The sequence below is a fragment of the Malus domestica genome, chromosome 09 (assembly GCF_042453785.1).
Source record: "Malus domestica chromosome 09, GDT2T_hap1".
NCBI classification, from domain to species: Eukaryota; Viridiplantae; Streptophyta; class Magnoliopsida; order Rosales; family Rosaceae; genus Malus; species Malus domestica.
The window spans coordinates 34,772,857-34,795,508 of NC_091669.1; the positions used below are offsets into that span (position 1 = coordinate 34,772,857).

The 22,652-nt window shown below is 35.6% G+C and overlaps 2 protein-coding genes across 3 annotated transcripts; both read left to right on the forward strand.

Annotated features, from left to right (window-relative positions):
- The first annotated feature begins 1,957 nt into the window (after positions 1 to 1,957).
- LOC103411779 (uncharacterized) lies at positions 1,958 to 6,535 on the forward strand. 2 transcript variants are annotated; one of them, XM_008350401.4, is made up of 5 exons: positions 1,958 to 2,376; positions 2,485 to 2,601; positions 2,925 to 2,959; positions 4,371 to 4,471; positions 6,269 to 6,535. In XM_008350401.4, the coding sequence occupies exons 1-5, from the start codon at positions 2,198 to 2,200 to the stop codon at positions 6,350 to 6,352; spliced, it is 516 nt and encodes a 171-aa protein (XP_008348623.3). In that variant the 5' UTR covers positions 1,958 to 2,197; the 3' UTR covers positions 6,353 to 6,535. The 2 variants fall into 2 exon arrangements, with proteins under 2 accessions (XP_008348623.3, XP_017181372.3); XM_017325883.3 differs by having other exon boundaries at positions 2,027 to 2,376; positions 6,096 to 6,535.
- A 1,575-nt stretch (positions 6,536 to 8,110) lies between these two features.
- LOC103444277 (stachyose synthase) lies at positions 8,111 to 11,480 on the forward strand. The gene is made up of 4 exons (XM_008383206.4): positions 8,111 to 9,909; positions 10,016 to 10,193; positions 10,303 to 10,670; positions 10,762 to 11,480. The coding sequence occupies exons 1-4, from the start codon at positions 8,434 to 8,436 to the stop codon at positions 11,341 to 11,343; spliced, it is 2,604 nt and encodes an 867-aa protein (XP_008381428.3). The 5' UTR covers positions 8,111 to 8,433; the 3' UTR covers positions 11,344 to 11,480.
- The last annotated feature ends 11,172 nt before the right edge of the window (positions 11,481 to 22,652 follow it).

Below are 22,652 nucleotides of genomic sequence, written 5' to 3' on the forward strand. Positions count from 1 at the left end.
TCTTCTTTTCTCCTTCGTCCTCTTTTATTTGCTAGGGGATCTTCTCCTCTGCAAGTAAAACCTTTTTTTTTTCTTTCTCTTTCATTTTTCTTTTCCTTGCAAACAATCAATACCAACTAACACTTCTAAAATGAACGACGACAAAGGCAAACAAATTGATACCAATGAGAACGGATTGAACCCTAAGGATCAAACCTGCTCTGATACCAAGTTGAATATCAGAGTGCGCAACGAACAAGACTAACAAAATAATAAGAATATTATTAAACTAACGAGAATGCCGGAACAGCTACAAAACCCTAAGAGACGACATTGTGAATGACTTATTTTCTATAGAGTTACAAAGTACCATATATATAGAAAATTAACCTAACCCTAATAGGCAAGGAAATGAAACCTTAATACTAACGGGCTAAGCCCAAAATATCAAAGATTAAAATAAAGCTAAATAATAATAGTTTCCAACACCCCCCGTCAAACTCATGGCGGTACACGACATGAGTTTGCCAACAAGCAGATGTGGATGCAAGCCTCCAAATTCCAATGCCGATGCAGATGCCGATGCCGATACCGATGCCTTCTTTGCCCGTGTGGGGGCCTAAAAAACTCCAAACAATTTTTTTTTTCCTTCTTTTCTCTCTCTTCTTCTGGGCGAAGAGGTGCAACATCGCACCTTTTTCCTTCTTTTTCCTTTCAGTCCTTTTTTTTTTCTCTTTCATTTTTCTTTTCCTTGCAAACAATCGATACCAACTAACAATTCTAAAATGAATGACGACAAAGGCAAACAAATTGGTACAAATGAGAACGGATTGAACCCGCTCTGATACCAAGTTGAATATCAGAGTGCGCAACGAACAAGACTAACAAAATAATAAGAATATTATTAAACTAATGAGAATGTTGGAACGGCTACAAAACCCTAAGAGACTACATTGTGAATGACTTATTTTCTATAGAGTTACAAAGTACCATATATATAGAAAATTAACCTAACCCTAATAGGCAAGGAAACGAAACACTAATACTAACGGGCTAAGCCCAAAATATCAAAGATTAAAATAAAGCTAAATAATAATAGTTTCCAACAAGGTAAAGCACCTAGGCGAGGATTTGGGCTGCTAGCTTTACTTCCTTGGGCCTAGAAAATAAATTAACCCTTTGGGTCTAGAACAGCAATTTCAATAGCATGCATAGCAAAAAAATTTAAAATTTTGACTGATTGGTTTTTGTGTTATTTAAGTGATCCATTGGTAAATGATAGATTACGAGGTTTTCTTAAAACTAAAAATTAGAGGTCTCAGGTTCGAAATCTACTGTTGATGTGGAAGGCAGAATTGTGGCCAGAGAAAGTTGAAATGTCACCGTAACTTGCCACCAGTTATCTCCTTTTAAAAAAAAAATCCAATACTAATTGATTCTTACATGGGGTAATTGCATGCCAAAAATATTATATTCTAAAAATCGCTAGCACTAGTTTGAGTTCCATTATTCGTCAGAGAGACAAACAAACAAATAATGAGTTGTGACAGTAAGTAATTTGAAAAAAAAAATTAAATCACAAAAACAAAATAAAAAGTAACTTAGTCCATCTATATCCGCCTAAGCTCGTCTAAGTGCTTATTAAATCAGGTAACTATGATGCTTTTTAGAACACTGAAAATATGTTTTATATTGACATAAACAGAATTTGTGGGGTTTAAAATTAACTCAAGTAAGTACAAATAGAATTATTAGAGCATAGCATTCAACATTAAAAGTATCTACTATCGAATGATGAAATTAAGTCGTTATTAAGAGATTTTGAGGCCTTTCCACTCATTATCAATTGACGTTAAGTTAGATGCTTACATTTTAACGTACAATCAATATTAATTATTTGTGTGCAAACATGAGCTTAGTTAAGTTAGTTAAAACAATGTAATTTTCTATTTACATTCAAGTTTAAATCAACCGTCCCATATTTTAGATGATTTGTAGTCTAAATTATTGTAGCGTTTATTAAAACAAAAACAAAAAAAATCAAACTTACCCATTTTGTTTTCCTATCCTCCCCCTCTCTATTTTATTGAGCTATTTACAATGCGGGGGCAGAAGTTTCAGGAAGATTTGGACTCACAGTTATTTGCACAGACAGAAACATGTAGAGAAGGAGACGGAGAAAGAGAAAGAGATAGAGACAGAGACAGCGAAATAAAAAATGGGGTCGAGAGCGAAAGCAGCCGGGGCATTACCAAACCTCATTCGGACCCTCCGGAAAGAAGCCCACCCGAAACACGCAACCCAACAATCACTCCCGTCTCTCAGGCGCGCCTTCTCTCTCTACGATCAGATCAATCTCATCGACAACGTCCCCGACGACCAGCTTCGCTTTCAACGGTAGCTGCCTATTCCTTAATTAATTGTTGATTAATTTTTTTATTACTCCCTAATCAATTTCAGTTTTAGCCACTAATTATTACAATTCTGCCATTTGTGTTGGTGAAGGTACACAGAGAATGGATTCACAGTGAATGGTGTGGACTATGAAGGAAGCTTGCTTTGTGTGGGAAATATGTTGATGTCTTGGGCTCCCACGAAATTCTCTGATGTCACTCCCGATAGGTATTTGCTCTGCACTTTTTCCCCTTCATTTTTCAAATGTATAAATGAAAACTTTGGGCTGTCATCGATAATGTGTCGATGCAAATTTCGGGTTTAGACAGCGTAATGGCTAAGATAAGGGAAGGATGTGGGTCAAGATTGCTCTGAATTTTCTCTTCTTCTGTGGAAATTATACCGAATAATCTAATTGTTTGTTATAAGATGTGGGTTGCCTACTTGCGTACATATTGTGTTATGGATATGTATGTGTATGTACTTACTAGTTGAGTTGAGGAATGAGCTAGCAAGTTTATCTGAATTTCATCTTCATTGTTGTGATGCAGCTTATCAATCTTCAAACTTGTGCGGCCTATACCCGGTAAGTTTCAAATTCTGGTTTAATACGGTAGTTGTGTCTCAAAGTTTGTTTCTTCTTTTCCTTCTTGTTATATGTGCCTTGTTTAAGATTGGCCTAAGTCAATTTCTTTAGGTAGACTCGTAGGCAGAATTAGAAGAACACATTTCGTTTCTTTAAGAAGCAGTAAGCCAATATGTGACCAGTTCATTTGTAGGAATCATGGGCAGCCAGCTAACCATTCGTATAGAGAGCATTTGGCACAAGCTGTTCACTTGTGTGAAAAAGACTCTTTGTATGGCGCATAATTTTTAGGGCATGTTTAAGTGTGTTTCAGTAGCTTTCTAACATATTTACATATAATACCTCTAACATTCATAAAGAGAATGGTTATCCCCGGTTCAACCATTGAATTCTAAAGTCAGCTTATAAGTATAATACCTATAACATTCTAACACTAATAATCTAACTTTCTCATGATAATATCCAAAGCAAACCAAAAAGGTCTTGGATCTTCAAGTAACTGAACCGGAAACCTTTTTATAACTATAGGCTACAGGGAATAGTGCTCTTCACATAGCATTTGACTCAGATAGAACTCCTGAAAATCCCATGCGGGAGGCCGACGAAGAATAAGCATGTAAATATACATCCTTGTGTACTGATCTCCCTTGTATTGTTAACTTGTAGCATTGTGATCCTGTGTCATCTTATGCATCCAAATCTGAAATAGTAATGACCTACAAGTACATGTCATTCATTTTGATGGGAAAAATTTAAATGTCAACTAAAGTAATATGTACAACCTTGGCTTCAATCATGGGGATATTTTAATTTTCTTTCCAACCGATTTTCTTTTCCTCATCTCCCTCACTATGTCTGGCCATCCCCTCCTCACTCGAAGACAAAGTGACCTAAACTACTATATATATGGCTCTTAAAATGATTATAATTGAAACAATGTAGGAATTGTAAGAAATTCTAATGCGTAGAGAGGGAAATGTAGAATGTGGAGCCTCAAGTTTTTGGCTCGTACAGATTCTGTTGATTTTTGTGATGATTCAGGCAAGGGAACTGTTATTAGCACTCCAAAAATCTCATTCTACACTCCTCATGGGTGTATTTTTCTTTCTAATTATAGAAAGTCTGGATTGCCAAATGAGATTTTAGGAGTGCTAATAACAATTCCCTTTAGGCAATGAAAATTAAAAGATGAAGGGGTATAAGTTTTTCTTGAATTTTAAGAGCTCTTTACAAAGTTGAAACATAGCAGATGTAATTCCTTTTTTCTTATAATCTACCCGGATGTAATTCCTTTTTTCTTATAATTTACCCTACTTCTTGTCATAATACTGGAAACAATAGGTTACTCTTTAGTTTGAAATTATTCCTTGTTATTTCTCTAGTGACATATTAATTTGATAATTTATTTCAGAGATTTTGATTCTCGGCTGTGGGAGAAACATTGAACCCGTAGATCCTGAACTACGACGCTACATTCGTTCTACGGGAATGAAGTTAGAAGCCGTTGACTCGGTATATTTCATCCGTGTGTCTATTTTATTTCCCTTTCTTGCACATTATTCTTATTGTGGTCACTTAATGTTTTGATTAATCAGACAAATGAATACGTAACATAGCTTGTAAGAAAATGATGATGCTACTTTATTCACATAATGTTAGGAAAGGATGTCATGTGAATAAAGTAGCATCATCATATATAGGATGTATTAGGAAAGTAGGGGATATATCAAAAATTCAAAACATGATCAAACTATTTTGGTAGTATGATAACTGGCCACTTATAGTGTAATTTTTCTTCTAGGTTCCATATGGACCCTAAAAATCTTAATGTCAATGAATAAGAATTAATACTCTAGTGGGGCGGAAACTTTCTTCCGGCATCAATGGTTTTCCATCTAAACAAAAAAAACAAAAAAACCAAAGGTGATGAAGGATTTGATCATCTCTTGGTAATTATTTTTGTATTAGCCCCAACTTAATTTTTGTCTTAGGAAATCTTCGTGAAGGCTTTCCTCCATTTTCTCTGTACTTGGCAGTCTTTTGTGAGAATAAAGTGATACTATACATGGGCAATCAACTTCACCGAGGGGCACTTTACAAACTAGCTCTTCAGGTGTTTTCCTTTGCTTAAACTGATGCCATAAGTTCTCAGTTTCAAATTGATTCACTATCTTATCCGCTGCATAGTGTTTAAGTCCCAGCATTGGCAAATTACAAATTTTGTTGGGTGGTTTCACATGCAAGTCTGTTAAATGGAGAAAGTGTTATCTGGTTTTAAAGGTTGAAAGTTTCAACCATTTATTATCATTCAGGTGGGTCGGGTTCAATTGGGTTAATAGTACTTCGACCCAACCCGCCTATAGAAGGGGTGGTCAGGTTTTTTCCCATATTTAAGTTTTTAATGTTTAGAACTCAACCCAACCCAACCCAACCTATATCAGTTGGGTTGGTTGGTAGACCCACTAAAATGCCCACCTCTAGTTGAAACAGTCGAGGGTCATACTTGTTGAAACAGTTAATATTTTGAGTTACTAGTGAAGGTGTTCTATATGCAGGGTTACAATTTGTATTGCGAATAACCTCGTTTTATATTTCTTAGAATTTTTTGCTCCCATGTGATCCGGGCTGTTTTTAATGAAGCGTATTTTCCGCATCTATTAGTTTGTTGTTGGTCTATATGTCTAGTTGGAAATTTGTGCAAACATTTTTTAACAAAAAGTAGGAAATTTTTAGTTTATTATCCCCAGAGTCCCTAGACTCGCTAGTCCTTAGGGTGGAAATTGTATTAGGAAATATCCTGACTACCGCTGTTTTCTGTGTGAGGCCACAACCTACCATCTCTTTCTTCAGTTTATTTGCATACATTGTTCTAACTGGAACACATTCTACTGCAAGCCCTGTACTAATTTTCAAGATCAAGTTGAGGCATGAAATCAATTGCTGGATTTTTACTGTAGGTGTGATGTGAACTTTAGTTAGTGTCTGGTAAAATAATAGGTTGAATTCAAGCGTCGGTTCTTGTTTAGTTTCAATATATAGAGTATTCTTACTTTCATTTGGATCTCTCAGTCTAACTCTCTCCCGTAACTTATATTGATAAGTTTTGTTGTAACTACTCTATTTGACCTCTTCGAAGGTGTGATTGGGGCCTGTAGTTCCAATTGGTGGAGAGTTAAAAAGCTGATTTGGATGCTTCATTTCAATCTCTATATCAAAATGATATGACAATTAGAGCTCCATTTCAACGGGGTATGATCACGGTGGTGAGTTCTACTACCAACTTCTTTATATTGTGTGTTTTTGTCTCAGAGAAACGCTATATCAACTTACAACATTCTGAACGAAGAAGGTAGGATTGTGGCTGCTGCACTCTTGCCATACGGAGCGGCGTAATGATGCCGGAGACTCGGTGCAAGATGCTTGTTTTCCGCGTTGTAAGGATCACTCATCACTAGGTACACACAACTTCGAGAAAACGAATGCATTGATCAAGTAACTAGTGTATTTGGGAGGCATTCATAACATAAAACGAGGAAGTATTTTATCAAGTATAAATGTGTCACATTCTGGAATGAATTGCTTGTTACGTGATCCTATTCTTTTTATGGCTTGTGTTTTTTAATCGACAGGCGCAGGATGATTCAAATTTTTTATCTCTTTTAATGGTATGAAGAGAAATATCATTAGACGAAGAGCGATTTACTGTTTTTGGTGAGGTTTAAGTGGCATAAGCCTCAAATAAAGTTGGATCAAAATAAATCGTAAACATGTGAAAGGAAAATGGAAAAAAAAAAAAATTGCTGAAGGTTGAACGTTAGTTGTAAGTCGGTGCTATTTGTCATCCTTCTCATGCCGACGAATTTATCATTTAAAAAGGGTGACCTATAGTTGAAGAAAAAGAAATTTGAATAAAACTGTCTTACTAGGGAAGCTCGTACATAGTGAGATAATATTGGGTCAAATAACATGTCGAATATGTTGTAGGGAAAAAAAAAATTCAATTTCAGGTTTTTTTCTTTTTTTCTTCTTCATTTCTCATATGATATCAAGTTAATATGTCTGGTAAAAAAGAAGAATAACGTCTTTCATTTCAATTTACTGCATTCTAAGTTTAAATTATTTTCTCTTCTCTTAATATAACAAATGGATAACGTTTTTCATTTCAACTTACTACGTCTTAAATTTAACTTATTTTCTCTCCCTTAGTGTAACTTGAGTAATAATACCAAAATTGTTGTTCTTTTGATTACCTTGTAACGGTGGCTCATCTGTGGCAAGTGTGCAACAATCCCATCTGGCATCTTCCATCTTCCGTCTTCCATCTTCCGTCTTAGTGGGTACTGCATGAGGAGATTTGAATGATGAGACTGCAGTAACAAAAGTCCAATGATAAAAATCGATAATTATTTAGTTTTTAATTTTAATTTTTTTTTTTTTAAGATTAAAAATTGAAATTTTGTTTGGTAAACTATTTTTTAAATTTAGCCATAAGTTTTCATTTTTTTATTTTTTTGTTTTCATTTTCTAAAACTAAACTCGTGGAAACTTCCAGTTTTTTTTTTCTTCCTTCTCTTTTTCCTTTAGATAATGCTTGAAACTTCCTTTTCTGAAATAAATACAAAACCTCCTACCAAAGTCCAGAACTTAAATTCAGCATTATATTCACGACCCATGCATGCTTCGGCATCATACATCAACTTGTCCAGCTCTTGCCTCTTGCCAACGTGGCAACTTCCCATATATATTTTATATTTTAATCTGGTCCTACTGGTCCCACTTTCTGGGACCTGACATAAGCTTTTAGTCATTGTTCCATGGGTCGGTTTGTTTTTTTCACGTAAAGTAATGCCAGAAGATTAAATTTGTAGAATTATTTTGCAAACTAAATTAGATGTTATTAATAAGAAATGAACATAATTATCAACATTTAAGTAATAATTCAATGATCAATTTCTATATCTTTCATTTACAAAATTTAATCTACAAATTTAAGGCATTACTCTTTCACGGAATACAAGTGAAAACAAAAACTCAAAAACCTCAAAGTTTGCGAAGATCAAACACTTTTATCCTCAGCAAGCCAACCGATCACCTCTTTCTTTTTCTGTCACCCTCTGCTTTATATATACGTGCATAGCTCTCCCTCTTTCTGTATTAACCAAACTCCTCGCTCACTCCAACAATGCTCCGAGTTCGATCCCAGTTTCCAACTCTCTCCCGCTTTCGCTTGTATCACAAACAAAGAAAATTCTTCACGCACTCACTTCCAAATCTAAGTAACGTTGCTCATTTCGTTACTTTTTTTGTTGTTTGGCTTCTCTGAATCTTCTTTTTGATCTCCCTTTTTCTAGCTTTTAAACCATATATTTCGAGAATATAATCAAATTCCTGTTCTAAACTTCAGCTATATACCACCTTAATCTTTTGTTTTAGCTTTTTCTTTGAGTTCTAGCCCTCCTGTTTATCCTCTGCTCATGGAACCTCCTGATGATCCTGTTAATCCGATCCGATTCGCGTGTCGGTCTGACAGTTTAGAACAGTACTTTAATTTGTCTAATGGAAAGTTTAGTGTCAAAGGTGTTCCGTTGCTCACTGAAGTTCCAAGCAATGTCACTTTTAATCACTTCCACTCAATCTTCCAGTCTTCTGATGCTCCACTTCCTGTGCTCCAACGCGTTCGCGCCTTGTCCCACAAGGGCGGGTTCCTTGGATTCAGGAAGGAGGAGCCTTCGGATAGGTTGATGAACTCCTTAGGTAAATTTAGCAACAGGGATTTCCTTAGCATCTTTAGGTTCAAGACATGGTGGTCCACCATGTTTGTGGGAAGTTCAGGGTCAAATCTGCAAATGGAAACCCAATGGGTGCTCTTTGATGTCCCGGAAATTAAGTCCTATGTTATAATCTTGCCTGTTATCGAAGGCAACTTTAGGTCTGCTCTTCATCCTGGCACTGATGATCATGTCATGATCTGTGCTGAGAGTGGTTCTACCCAAGTGAAAGCATCGAATTTCGATGCCATCGCTTATGTCCATGTTTCGGACAATCCCTACAACTTGATGAAAGAAGCATATAGTGCTCTTAGGGTCCATCTTAATACCTTTCGGCTGTTGGAAGAGAAGACGGTCCCCAATCTGGTTGACAAGTTTGGTTGGTGCACTTGGGATGCCTTCTACTTAACTGTAGAGCCTGTTGGTGTCTGGCATGGTGTCAACGAATTTGTCGAAGGTGGTGTATCCCCTAGGTTTCTCATCATTGATGATGGCTGGCAAAGCATCAATTTGGATGATGAGGATGTGAATGAGGATGCGAAAAATCTAGTACTTGGCGGGACTCAAATGACTGCCAGGCTTTACAGGTTTGACGAGTGCAAGAAGTTCAGGGAGTACAGGGGCGGTTCGATGTTGGCGCCGGATGCTCCTTCGTTTGATCCCAAAAAGCCAAAGTTGTTGATAGCCAAGGCAATTGAAATAGAACACGCTGAGAAGAATCGTGACATGGCCATTCGATCTGGAGCCACTGACTTGTCCGATTTTGAAACAAAAATTCAGAAGCTGAAGCAAGAGTTGAATGAGATCCTTGGCAAGGAAGAAAGCACTGCTTCTAATGAAGGCTGCGGAAGCTGTTCTTGCAGCGCCAATAACTACGGAATGAAGGCTTTCACGAAGGATTTGAGAACCAAATTTAAAGGCTTGGACGATATATACGTATGGCATGCTCTTTGTGGTGCCTGGGGTGGTGTTAGGCCAGGTTCAACACATCTTAAATCAAAGATCACTCCATGTAAAGTCTCTCCGGGACTTGATGGTACCATGACTGACCTTGCTGTGGTGAAAATCGTTGAGGGCGGAATTGGACTTGTTCATCCTGATCAAGCTGATAATTTGTATGACTCGATGCACTCCTACCTTTCCAAAGTTGGCATCACAGGAGTTAAAGTGGATGTTATTCAAGTAAGTCTTGTATATATCACCGTCTTAATTTCTGCTATATTGCCTTGTTTGGATTATATATATTCAATTTGTGTACTCCAATTGTTGATATGAATTTTCCATACAGACTCTCGAGTATGTATCTGAGGAGTATGGAGGCCGCGTGGAGCTTGCGAAGGCGTATTACAAGGGGTTGTCTCGCTCTCTTCAGAACAACTTCAAAAGGAATGGACTAATTGCTAGCATGCAGCAGTGCAATGATTTCTTCTTCCTTGGGACAAAGCAAATCTCTTTTGGAAGAGTTGGTAAGAAACTTCGAACCAAACTGATTTCGTGTTCAAACTATAATTTCCCTTTAAACCGCGGGACATTCAATCTTAATGAGATCGTGTGGATGTTATGCTTGTGTTGCAGGTGATGATTTTTGGTTCCAAGATCCGAACGGAGATCCGATGGGAGTATATTGGTTACAAGGTGTTCATATGATCCATTGTGCCTACAACAGCATGTGGATGGGTCAGATCATACATCCCGATTGGGATATGTTCCAATCAGACCATCTGTGTGCCAAATTTCATGCAGGATCTAGAGCTATCTGTGGAGGTCCGGTGTATGTAAGTGACTCAGTTTCCGGCCATGATTTTGATCTCATTAAGAAGCTTGTTTACCCGGATGGTACCATTCCCAAGTGCCAGCATTTTGCCCTCCCCACTAGGGACTGCCTCTTCAAAAACCCTTTATTTGACAACAAAACTGTTCTTAAAATTTGGAACTTCAACAAGGTATGCATATGTTCCTTATTCTCAAGTGCTTTTGTAGTTTGTAACAATTTACACGCTAAACATATGTACTAAATTTGTTATTGTTACACAGTATGGTGGTGTGATTGGAGCTTTCAACTGCCAAGGGGCTGGTTGGGACCCCAAAGAGCAAAGGATCCGAGGATACTCAGAGTGCTATAACCTGAAATCTTGTTCACTGCATGTTTCCGAAATTGAATGGGACCAAAAGATAGAAGCAGCACATATGGGCAAGGCTGAAGGGTACGTCGTCTATCTCAACCAGGCTGATGAACTCCGCCTAATGACCCCAAAATCTGATGCAATTCAAGTTATCATCCAGCCATCTTCGTTCGAGCTTTTCAGCTTCGTGCCAATTAAAAAGCTCGGACGCAACATCAAATTCGCACCAATTGGACTTACAAACATGTTCAACAGTGGAGGTGCCCTCCAAGAGTTGGAGTACAAGAGTAGTGCAGCTGAGGTTAGTGCCATGGTGAAGGTGAAGGTCAAAGGTGGAGGCAATTTCTTGGCCTACTCAAGTGAGTCTCCAAAGAAATGTTATTTGAATGGTGCTGAAGTGCCTTTCGAGTGGTCGGCCGAGGGTAAACTGGCTCTGAACCTTGCTTGGGTTGAAGAAGCTGCTGGCATTTCTGAAGTGGTTTTTGCTTTTTGATAATTAATTAGATTCTAATTAACTTTGCTTAGGGGTCTAAGAGTGTGACCAATTTGTATAAGAAGCAATGTATTTATTTAGTCTTGTATTTTCTGTACTTAATCCAAACTTCGTAAAGATTTTATTACTGATTTAAACTTCTTTTCGACTTCATATTTTCTGCTTGTTTTTCCACGGCAAAACGAATCAATTGAAGTTACTCTCTCTTAAGCACAATGCCGCTAATAATAATACTGTCTCCTGATATTTATGTTCATCTTAAGAGTAAATTGTAGCAATGGTCCCTTAATTTTAATCAAATTGGAGCAATGGTCTCTTAATTAAAAATCCATTACTATTAGTCTCTCAACTTATCAAAATGTGTAGCTATAGTCATTTTCATTAATTTTGTCAAAATAAGTTATGTTGGAATAACCATTTATATAATTAGGGTCTCTCAACTCATCAAAGTGTGTAATTATGGTCATTTTCGTCAACTACGTCAAAATTTTTGTCAAAACGAGTTATGTTGGAAGGACCATTGCTATAATTGGGTTAGAGTTAAATGACTATTTCTCTAGTTAAATTAAAGTTGAGAGACCAATGGTAATGAATTTTTAGTTGATGAACCATAGCTGCACATTTTGATGAGTTGAGAGACCAATGGTAATGGATTTTTAGTTGAGGGATCATTATTCTAATTGAATTAAAGTTAAGGAACCATAACTACAATTTACTCTTCATCTTATAAGTGGAGAATTTACTCAATAATGACAATGCTAAATTATTATGACGGACTACAATGGTTGAATGAGTAGCTAGAGGCCTAAACCAAAAGCAAACTGGACATGGCCCATATGTTCTTCCAACAATGAGAGAGATTCAGTCTTAGAGCATCTTCAAAAAATATGACAAATATAATATGTCAAAATTTTATTTGATAACTGATGTAGCCAATCGAATACAAATGTCAAATCTTCTTTTTCATGAGAATAAATCCTCTCTGGATCTCTTCCATCAAGGCCACCGGATCAAGTGTTCCGGGCCTTTGAAATTTCATCCAACGACCCACCTGTTTTGACTCCTTAAAAACTATAATAATTTTGGACCGTTGGATGAAATTTCAAATGTCCGGATCACTTGATCCGGTGACCTTAGTGGAAGAGATCCGGAGAGGATCTCTTCTCCCTTTTCAATACATACATCAAGTATTAATTTTATTATTATATTGGGCCTCATAGTTACATCAAGTATTAAAATTGATTTAGTTTTTATTTTATGATTTTTATCATAAATGGTCTCTGAGATTGATCAAACTCATCATTTTGGTACCTTACTTTCAAAATCAATCAATGTCGTCCCTGACATTCACTACCCCACATCAATTCAACTATTCTGTTAGTCTGTATGTGGAATCCACAAATCCTTGAAATGATGACACATGGATTTACACAAATAAGGGTTTTTATCGGAAACGGTCCCTGACATTGATCCAACTCCTTATTTTAGTTCCTGAGTTTCAAAAATCGATAAATTTAGTCTCTGACTTTCACTATCGCTCATCAATTTAGTCATTCCGTTAAACTTTCATCAATATTTTTCGTTTATGTGTTGATGTGGTCCCACTAATCCAATCATATGGCTCCACCTGGATTAACTATAAGAAACTTTTTTTTTTTAAGAGTGGACCAACGAACGAGTATTCCAAGCTGACATTTTTCTCGCATCCCACAACCCAAATTGGGGAAAAAAATTCAATCTAAATTCTATAAAATCGAATTCAAATTCAATTCAAATTTGATAGGATTATAACCAACTAGAGAGAATGAGGAGTGAGTTCAGGAGGCCAAATACTTTAGTGGTGTCATAATGCCTTCCTTTTCCTTTTTAGCATACCCTAATGAAGATGACGATGACTTTTCTTTCTTTTAGTTTCTTATTTTACTTTTAGTTTTATATCTTAAAAAATAGTTTGATATAGTTAATCCACGTAGCACCTTATGATTGAATTAGTGTGACAAAATATATTAACGAAACTTTAACAAAGGGGTTAAATTGACATGCGGTATTGAAAGTCAATGACCAAATTTATCGATTTTTAAAACTCCAAGACCAAAATGAGGAGTTGGATCAATGTTAGGAACCATTTGCGATAAAAACTTATTTTGTGTAATCCATGTGTCACAATTTCATTGGATTTGTGGGTCCCACATACAAGCTAACATAATAGTTTACGGAATCTCAACGGAATGACCAAATTGATGTCCGGTAGTGAATGTCAGGGGTGACATTGATTGATTTTGAAAGTGAGGGACCAAAATGATGAGTTTGATCAATCTCAGAGACCATTTGTGAAAGAAACAAAATCTTTATTTTATTGGTTGTTAATGAGACTCATGCCTTAAAAAATTAAATTAAATATATTTGACTCTTTCTTTATTTGCGGTAAAAAAAGACACCTAGAAAGCACTGAATCAAATAACTCAATTACCACATTATATATGACATATTCATTGAAAAACACCTGAATATCTTTTAGTATTTGACATCATTTGGAGATGGTCTTAAGCACTAAATTCAAAGGCTAATCGTGATTATGTTCTTGCCAGTTACTGGCATACCAAGTGGCTAATTCTTTTGGTTTTTAAACTCTGTTTCCTTGTTTTTTCTTGGGAGGAAAGTTGTCGGCAGATATTTTGCAATACCTAATTCATAGTTTGCCCCTTGATAGGGATGAAAACTAAAGGTATGCCGATGTCGATCAATTGGTTAAGGAGAGACTAGAGAGACACAAGAAGCGGGTTAGTAAAGTAGGCATTTTCCTTGGACAATAATTATAATATCTCAGAAGCTTTTCTTTGACAAATGGTAATTAGTGGATTAAATAGTTAGTCATTAATGAGAATTAGTGAGGATTGAATCCGTATTAAGATGCATAAATATGATTGCTTTCAGCTATTACGGTAAAATATCATATACAATCCCCTTTAGTTGCAAGTAAGAATATTTCTCTTCAACGTTCCACGTTTTGCGTGAAAATAATTTTTGTGTTTAAATCCGTTTCATTCTTTATGCACGCAGTCTAAATTAGAAAGCAATATCACTTAACAAAAATAAATTAAATAAAAGTTACCCCCTAAATATCTCCTAATCAGAAATTTATCACTCTATTTCTAAGTTTGTATTGCCGGGTATATGGTCCTACTTTTCTTCTTTTTGGGCTTAACAAAAATAAATAAAATAAAAGTTATCCCCTAAATATCCCCCAATTAAAAATCTATCACTTAATTTATTATAAGTTTGTATTGCATGGTATATGGTCCTACTTTTCTTCTTTTTGGATCAAAACCTAGAGAAGTCGGTATACTTCTACCCATAGTTTTCTTTATTATTTTAAAATTGTTATAACGATAGTACTAGTTTTCTCTGGATAAGCCCATTTATTATTTCTTTTAGCTAACCTGTTGTCATTTCAATTGATAGTGGGGAAAAGAAGGGTTTTGCAGCAAATTTTGAAAAATCAGATTTTAGTCATTGTCTTATCAGGTTGATGAACCCCCACGATTTTCCCAGGAAACAAACAAGGGGGTTAATCCAATCAAACCAAATGAAAAGGCCAATCAGAGGGTGAAACAAATTCAAGTCAATAGTTAGTTAGTAGTAAAACTCATGACCTTTAGTCAATAGTTCTTTGCTGGTGAAGAAGCGTTTCCTCCATTTCTGATTAATTAGAATATTAGATTTATCCACATCTATCTTTTGGTCGGCGCAATGACATGCAATTAGACCACTAATTAACTGTCATCCTAGCTAACAAACTACAACAATCATACGGGTGGTAAATTGATTAGAGATGAATTTCAGATCCATATTTCACACAACAAGTTTTAAATTTGTTTTTTTATGCTGGTGAATCATAAAATGGTGATTGAGAAGAGGCTAAAATGTTATGTGAATCTTTTTAACTTTGAAAGTATGAACTACTGTGACGAAGTTATCAGCTGATCTTTTTTAAATGGAAAAAAAAAAATCTAACAAACTAACACGTAACATGTGGCTCAGAATTTCCCGTTTAAATCGTTTTCTCCATTTCTGTATAGAATATAGATTTATCCACATTCATCTTTTGGTCGGCGCAATGCCATGCAATGAGACCACGACAACTAACTGTCATCCTAACTAACAAACTAACACGTAAATTAGACCGCTAATTAACTGTCTTTCTAACGAACAAACTAACCCCTACATATGGCTTAGAATTTCCAAACATATCGTTTTCTTTTGTCCCTCAAAATTTGGCCCATGATTATGTCCTGTGGGTAATGTGGTATTTGGTGGATGACCACATTAGTTGATGCATGTACCTTTGACGTGACATAACATGCATGGTATTCTCATCTACATGGATAACGGATATGATCGTATATATATTTAGGATAATATTATTCACATGCTCATTTTTATCTCACAAACCTTTATTAATTTTTGTTTATTAGCCTTTTCTAATTCATTTGATCTGACGACTAGAAATTAAGAAGAGTATGTGAAAATTATAAATAGATGTATAGATAGCATTATCTTATATTTAATTTCGCTGTGAATGCTACCTTGTTAATGTGCGCTTGGATTGTTATCAAATAGAAAATTTGCGGTGGTCACAAGTAACTCCTTTAAACTATATTTTACAATTTGTTAGACAAGTTGTATTTTAAACTACTTTAATTTACAAAGAGGGAAATTCAGACATTGGTGCAAGGAGAAGGCACACTACTTGGCTAGCATGCCTAACCAGCATCTACAACTATGTTATTGCACATGGTTGTTATTTCACCGCAGATTATATGTTGATAGGCGGTACATTTTTTTTTCTATAATTTTATTTTTAAAGTGTTTTTCACTAACGTTAACCATTGTCAAAGGTGTTATACTGATTAAATAAAAAAGAAAGAAAAAAAATAGGATCTCAAATTTGGTTAATTGCTGCAGCCTATATTTGCTTTAATTTTTGGGCCGTAAAAGGCTTCCAGTCCGGCTTTGAGGCAAGAAGAAGTTTGGGCCACCTTGATATCTACTTGCTCTTGATAATCGCATCTACTCAAGTCCAATCTAATAGGGACTTGGGCCCTCTCTCTCTCCCCATCTACAACCTTTTAGTAATCGTGTTTAAATTATAATGAAACAAGGATTAACTTATGTTCAGATAATGTTTGTTCATCAAACGTGAAGATCAAGTAAACAAGGCTTATCTTTATTTAAGAGTATCATTGGTAGGGATGGACAATAGTTAGGCAAGCAGGTAATCGTAGTTATTTATCCATAACCGTTTAAGCTTATACCAGTTTAAATGAGTATACACATACCCATAACCGTTTATAAACGGTTAATCGTATCCATAACCGCATACTTATTTAACCGTAACCTCATCCCAGTTTACCTTTTTTTTTCTTTTTTTTTTACCCATTTACCCTTTTTTTTCCTATTTACTCATTTTTTTAACTGTTATCAATAAATGTAATATAATATATTTGCCAAGAATTGATCAAGGGTTATTAACAAAAGACCTTTCATTACTTGACCAAGTAAATTCAAATTTCATAATAGTATTTCTTCTTACAAACTAAAGTATATTGGAAATAAAATTCATGCATTTTCAACATACTTTTCGCTACGCCTAAGCAAGTCTTTAATTATAGCATCTAGACCAAGAGTAAAATAAATCATAGTCCATATGGTCACAAAGTAAAGCTTCTAAAATCTCAAGGTAATCACTATCTTGAATACTAGATGATTCAAAGCTCCAAAATATTCCAAAACTAAACCTTTGAACACTCTAATGTATTAGCACGTTCAATCACAAAGTCTCATCGACTCAATTCATCAAAATAAACGGCTAAATGGGTACCTGTTTTTAATTTTTAATTTTTTTTAATTTTACAAATATTAAAATAAACGACTAAATGGGTATCCATTTGTAATTGCGAGTAATGCCCATAATCACCCATTTAAATTTTGTGAGTAACCGGTTATACCCATAACCGTTTGTTTGTTTAAATGGTTAACCATAACTGCAACCATGAATTTTAAATGGACGGATAACCGCAATTACCCATATCCATAGGTATTTTACCCATCCCTGATCATTGGATTAAGTCCTGGATTAAGAGAATATATTTAGTTTTCATGTTACTTGTTTCCTTTCTTTCAACCACTAATTAGACAGAGAAGAGGGAAATCTCCAATTCTGTGAAAGCTACAAATGTGACTCTCTGGATACATTAGAAAATTTAAGAACCAGCAATCAGAAAGAAAGGAGAAGTGAAGAACCTTCATGTTGAGGCTCTAACAAAGGTAATCTTTAGTTGCCTTTTTCTGATGTTCTTGTTGCGCTACGTTGATCTACTTGTTTCTTTTTTCTTTTCATTTACACCAAAATTCTTTTCAACTCTTCTCGTCTAGTCCTTCTTTTTCCTTGATTTGTTGTTATCATGTCTACTCAAATTCGTTTCATGTTGATCATGGTCTTCTGTCCTAAATTCTTTGTAATATTTTAGCACGCTCACCTTGATCATCATACGTAATCTCTTGATATTTTAGCTTAGTTTTTTTTTATACGTTTCAATTCATGAAACAAAAACAAAAGTACTGTTAACCTTGATGTATATTATGATTGGCTGAACTAATTATAAATGAAATCGTACTGGACACCTTACGCATAATTCTTAAACAATTAATGCAACAAGAAGAGCACATCCTTGTTTTCTTCAAGTCATAAAAATAGTAGTGCAAGTATGCCCAGTTTTCTGTTATCATGTCCAATTATTGCATTAAATCAGTTTCATGTTGATCATGGTCTTCTGTACAAAATTCTTTGTAATATGCAGTGCAACGTGTATTTTAGCACGCTCACCTCGATTATCATGCATAATCGCTTAATATGTTAGGTTATTTTTTTATATGGTTCAATTCATGAAACGAAATCAAAAGTACCGCAAACTTTGATGTAGATATGATAGGTTGAAATAATTATAAATGAATTCATACGCATAATCCTTAAGTAGTTAGTGCAACAAGAAGAGCACATCCTTTTTTCAAGTCATGAAAATTCTCATCAACATTTTCATCATTATGACACATACAATGTGTGTCTAAGTCCTTGAGAAACATAATCAACGACCCATATTTGGTTACCCTACACACACATTTGCTTGTTGTACGGACTAGTAAAACTGTAAAAAATCAAAAGGCATTTACCACTTATAGTGACATTGGATCTAACAAAAGCTACTATTTACAATTGTTATTTACGACCACTCCTCATCAACTACCCTCTCTTAACCTTATTTACAGCTCCCCTCCCTTAACAGCTCACACCTTTTGTATAATTTTTGCATATTTTTCCACATATATATTGTTAGTCATGGTCACAATTGTTCATAATATAATGATCGTCCTTTCGCAAGTTTTTAAGGCTAAATCTTTTCTTTAATAATCAATCGAACTAGCCAATATTTTTAAGTAAAATTTTATTTGAACCCAATAATTTATGGGACATTTAGACTTAAGGACCTAAATATGAGTGGTAAGGTTTAGTCAGTATCTTTTGGTTTTCTATAACAATGAATCGACCTAACTAGTATCTTATATTATGAGGGGTAAGTTTTAGATAGTAACTTTTTTTCTGATTCAATAAAAAAATTCTCATACTGTCAAGGTTTTCATAAGACTTAAGAGAAATGAGTTTTTTTTTATTGTAACCTAAATAGTTTTATAAATCTAATATTAGTCCAATATTTAATTATCATTCAATTATATTAAAGTACCTCTCCCCACTTGTTACTAGCAAATTTGGCCAAATTCCTTCCTTTACTATCCCAAAACAACGTTTAAAGTTTTAGATATACTTTTCAAACTTTGTTTTGTTGGAATGTGAGTATGTTTTCACACGGTTAAGTTATTGTGGATTAACAATATGTTTATGAGAATGAATCCTATTTGGTTTTGGATTAGAGCTCTGTTTTGGGACATGAGTTTAGTACTCATGATTATACAAGGATTTAGTTTTGTATTCCTTGTAGGATTGTTATAGGTAGTTTGGAACTTGTAGTATAAAACCACAATCCCTACTCTCACAAAGGGATCGCTCATATTGTTCCAATAACCTATAAGTTGGAGAGTATTGTGCTTTGCAGAGAGAAGAAGGTTGTGTGCAGATTACATATGGCCTCTACATCCACAAACATGTCTGCATGTATGCTTCGATCAACATGTTTTGTATCTTATTTGTTTCTAGTTTATATAGTTCAAGATTTGTGATTTACTTGATCAATCCTTGTGTTTCTGGTGGTTATATTGAATATTTGTTTGCGCTTACATGTTTACCATTTGTTTTATTTCCTATTTAAACTTTAAGTTCTTTAGTGAAGGAATATAGTTTGATTTATTTATTTATTTTTGTTATATCCATTGTGTCACATAATAAAGTAAACTTTGACAACCCAAATTAAAAATCACATGCATTCATATATGTACAATTGTTGCAGTCATATTTAGAATAAGAATGTGATTGTGTAAATCCTAGTGTATATAGGGATATCTTGGAATATTCCCCTTAGTAGTTAATATCCTATTAGAGTTGTAATCCTATAAGAGTAAGGATTTAATCTATCCTACTACAATAAATAAAGGTATAATGGGGTGATACAACACACATCTCACAATTAAATCTTTCTCATCTCTCTCTTGCATGCCGACCTCTCTCCCTTTCTAATCCTAAATACAGTTTAGTCAAATAAGCCTACCACACATTATCAGCACGCTTTTGCCAGAAGCTAAGGAACTGAAGGATCATATTAGGAGGTTTTTTTCCTACAAAATTCAAAGGATTTTCTTTGTTTTCTCCCAATCAGGTATGCTTAAAATAAAGTAAGATATTTGAAACGTCCACAAAACATGAAAACATTCTCCATGATGCATGAACCCCTTATATTTATATTTTCCTTCCAATATATATATACACGTTTGATGCATTATGCAATTATTTTGCTATGTGAAAGTAAGATATTTGAAACTTCCATGAAGCATGAAAACATTCCTCATGATGCATGAACCCATATATTTATATTTTCCTTCCGATATATATTGTATATGTTTCATATATTTGTCTATATAGATATATATACACGTTTCATGCGTTACACAATTATTTTGCTATATGGAATTTGTGAGTCAAAGCATATAAATAAATTAGAAGCAACTTAGAGTTTTTCAAACCCTAGAGATGTCGAAAGAAAAAAAAATTCTGGGAATGTAATGCGGCTCGCCACCGCACCGTCACTGGCACCACCACGCTGGCCTGCAGCCCAGCTGCGTCGAGCACTCCACCAGGACGACGCCGTTACAACGTCTGGACTATGGCAGCCGCAAGCCTTATACATGTCCTTGGGCCAACCTGGCAGCAGCCTTATGCTGCTAGGAATGTCCCATGCCACAGGCCTGCCTGCAGCAAGCCCGTCTTGCTTGCTAGGCTTTGCCACCCCTCAACCCATTTGCCCATAACTTTTGCTGCTAAGCTTGACCTGTCCTGACCCAAAAACCAGAAACCCAGCCTTGGCTGGGCTTCCCCGCACCAAACCGTAGGCCAGCACATATTGGGCCTGTATCCATGTCTAGTTTTTTTCCCAAACCAGCAGCTTTTGCTGCTGGGCTCACCCAGACCACATGACCCAGAGGCCCGCAGCCCTCCCTGAGGCCTAATAGCTTGCAGCCGAGTTGCAGGGCCTATCTCCGCGTCGTTACCTGGGCCACGTTATTTTTTCGACCGCATGCCAATTTTTGGCATCTCCGTGTTATAAATCATGCCCAAATATTTTTTTTTGGGTACTTTGGTTTACGCTAATTAATTCTAATTTAAGTATCACTTGGTTTATCACCAATTGAAGCTAATATTACCCGATTGTCATTATTTTACTTCCACGATCGACCCCGTTTGGTCTCGGTCTATTGAATTAATTAAAATTGACATGTAGTCCATTAATCTGATAATTAATCCAAAATTATTGACCTAAAGACCACTTTTGGACATGAATGATTCAATAATTTATTTTTCTACTTTGAACCGTTGATATCCTTTCGTAGTCTCGAAGCTCTCACACTTGAGTTCTCGAAGCAACTCAAATCCACTACACTTAAATCAGCATATTACATTTTGTGTTCTTGCAGGAACCTTTCCTTTATGAACTAATCATTCATAAAACTAAATTGAACCTACAGTTTCATATTTAGTGCCCTTGAAACTCGAAGTTTTCATTCAAAACTTACCACATGAAACATGTAGCTTTCATGTTTAAATTAAACTAATACATATCTATAGAACCCGAATGTTCTACAATGTATGTCTATGGATTACCATATAACTAACCACGTTTTATTGTATCCTCCATTTTAGGGACATGTTGAACTTGAACAAGCTCGATTTCACCGCTCTGGAAATCTCTGGAATAAACTACCTAAAGTGGGTTCAAGACGTGAAGCTTCATCTTACTGGGTATTAGAGCCACTATTGAGGCACCTACCGATGCCACCCCCATCGATGAAGCTCATAAAGCTACTGCAATTATCTTCATTTAAGACACATCCATGATGCACTGCAGATTGAGTACCTCGCTAAGGAGGACCCAAGCACCCTCTGGCTTCCTCTGATCAATCATTTCGATCACCGAAAATTACTTGCCTGAAGCAATACACGATTTGCAGCATCTACGCTTCCAAGACTTTAAGTCCGTAAATGAATTTAACTATGAAGTTTATAGAATCTGATCACTGCTTAAGTTCTGTAAAGTGGACTTAACAGATGCAGATCTCTTGAAGAATACCTATTCGACCTTCCATACCACCAATATTGTCATGCAGCAACAATATAGGGCACATAAATTCACCAAATTTTCATATTTGATCTTTGTTTTACTTTTCATAGAAAAGTAGAACTAACTTTTGATAAAAAATCATCAAGCTCGACCCATTGACTCGAACGCTGCGCCTAAAGTGCATTCGACCAATTCTAGTAGCCACAAATGACAACCACAAGCCTAAGGTCAACAAAACCAAGACCTACCCAAGAGAGAAAATTTGTACCAAAAGCGTCAACCCCTTGCACCTAAGTTCCCAAATTTCAAGAACAAAGGAAAAGCTACCGTTCAATCGGCTTCCACTGAAATGAACATGTGCTACTGATATGGATTAAAGGATCATTAGTCATGTGTATGCCGAGCTACCTCTAAGGCTATTGCCAAGTATCATTTTTGTCGTGAGCCTAACTTTGCCCATGTGGAACA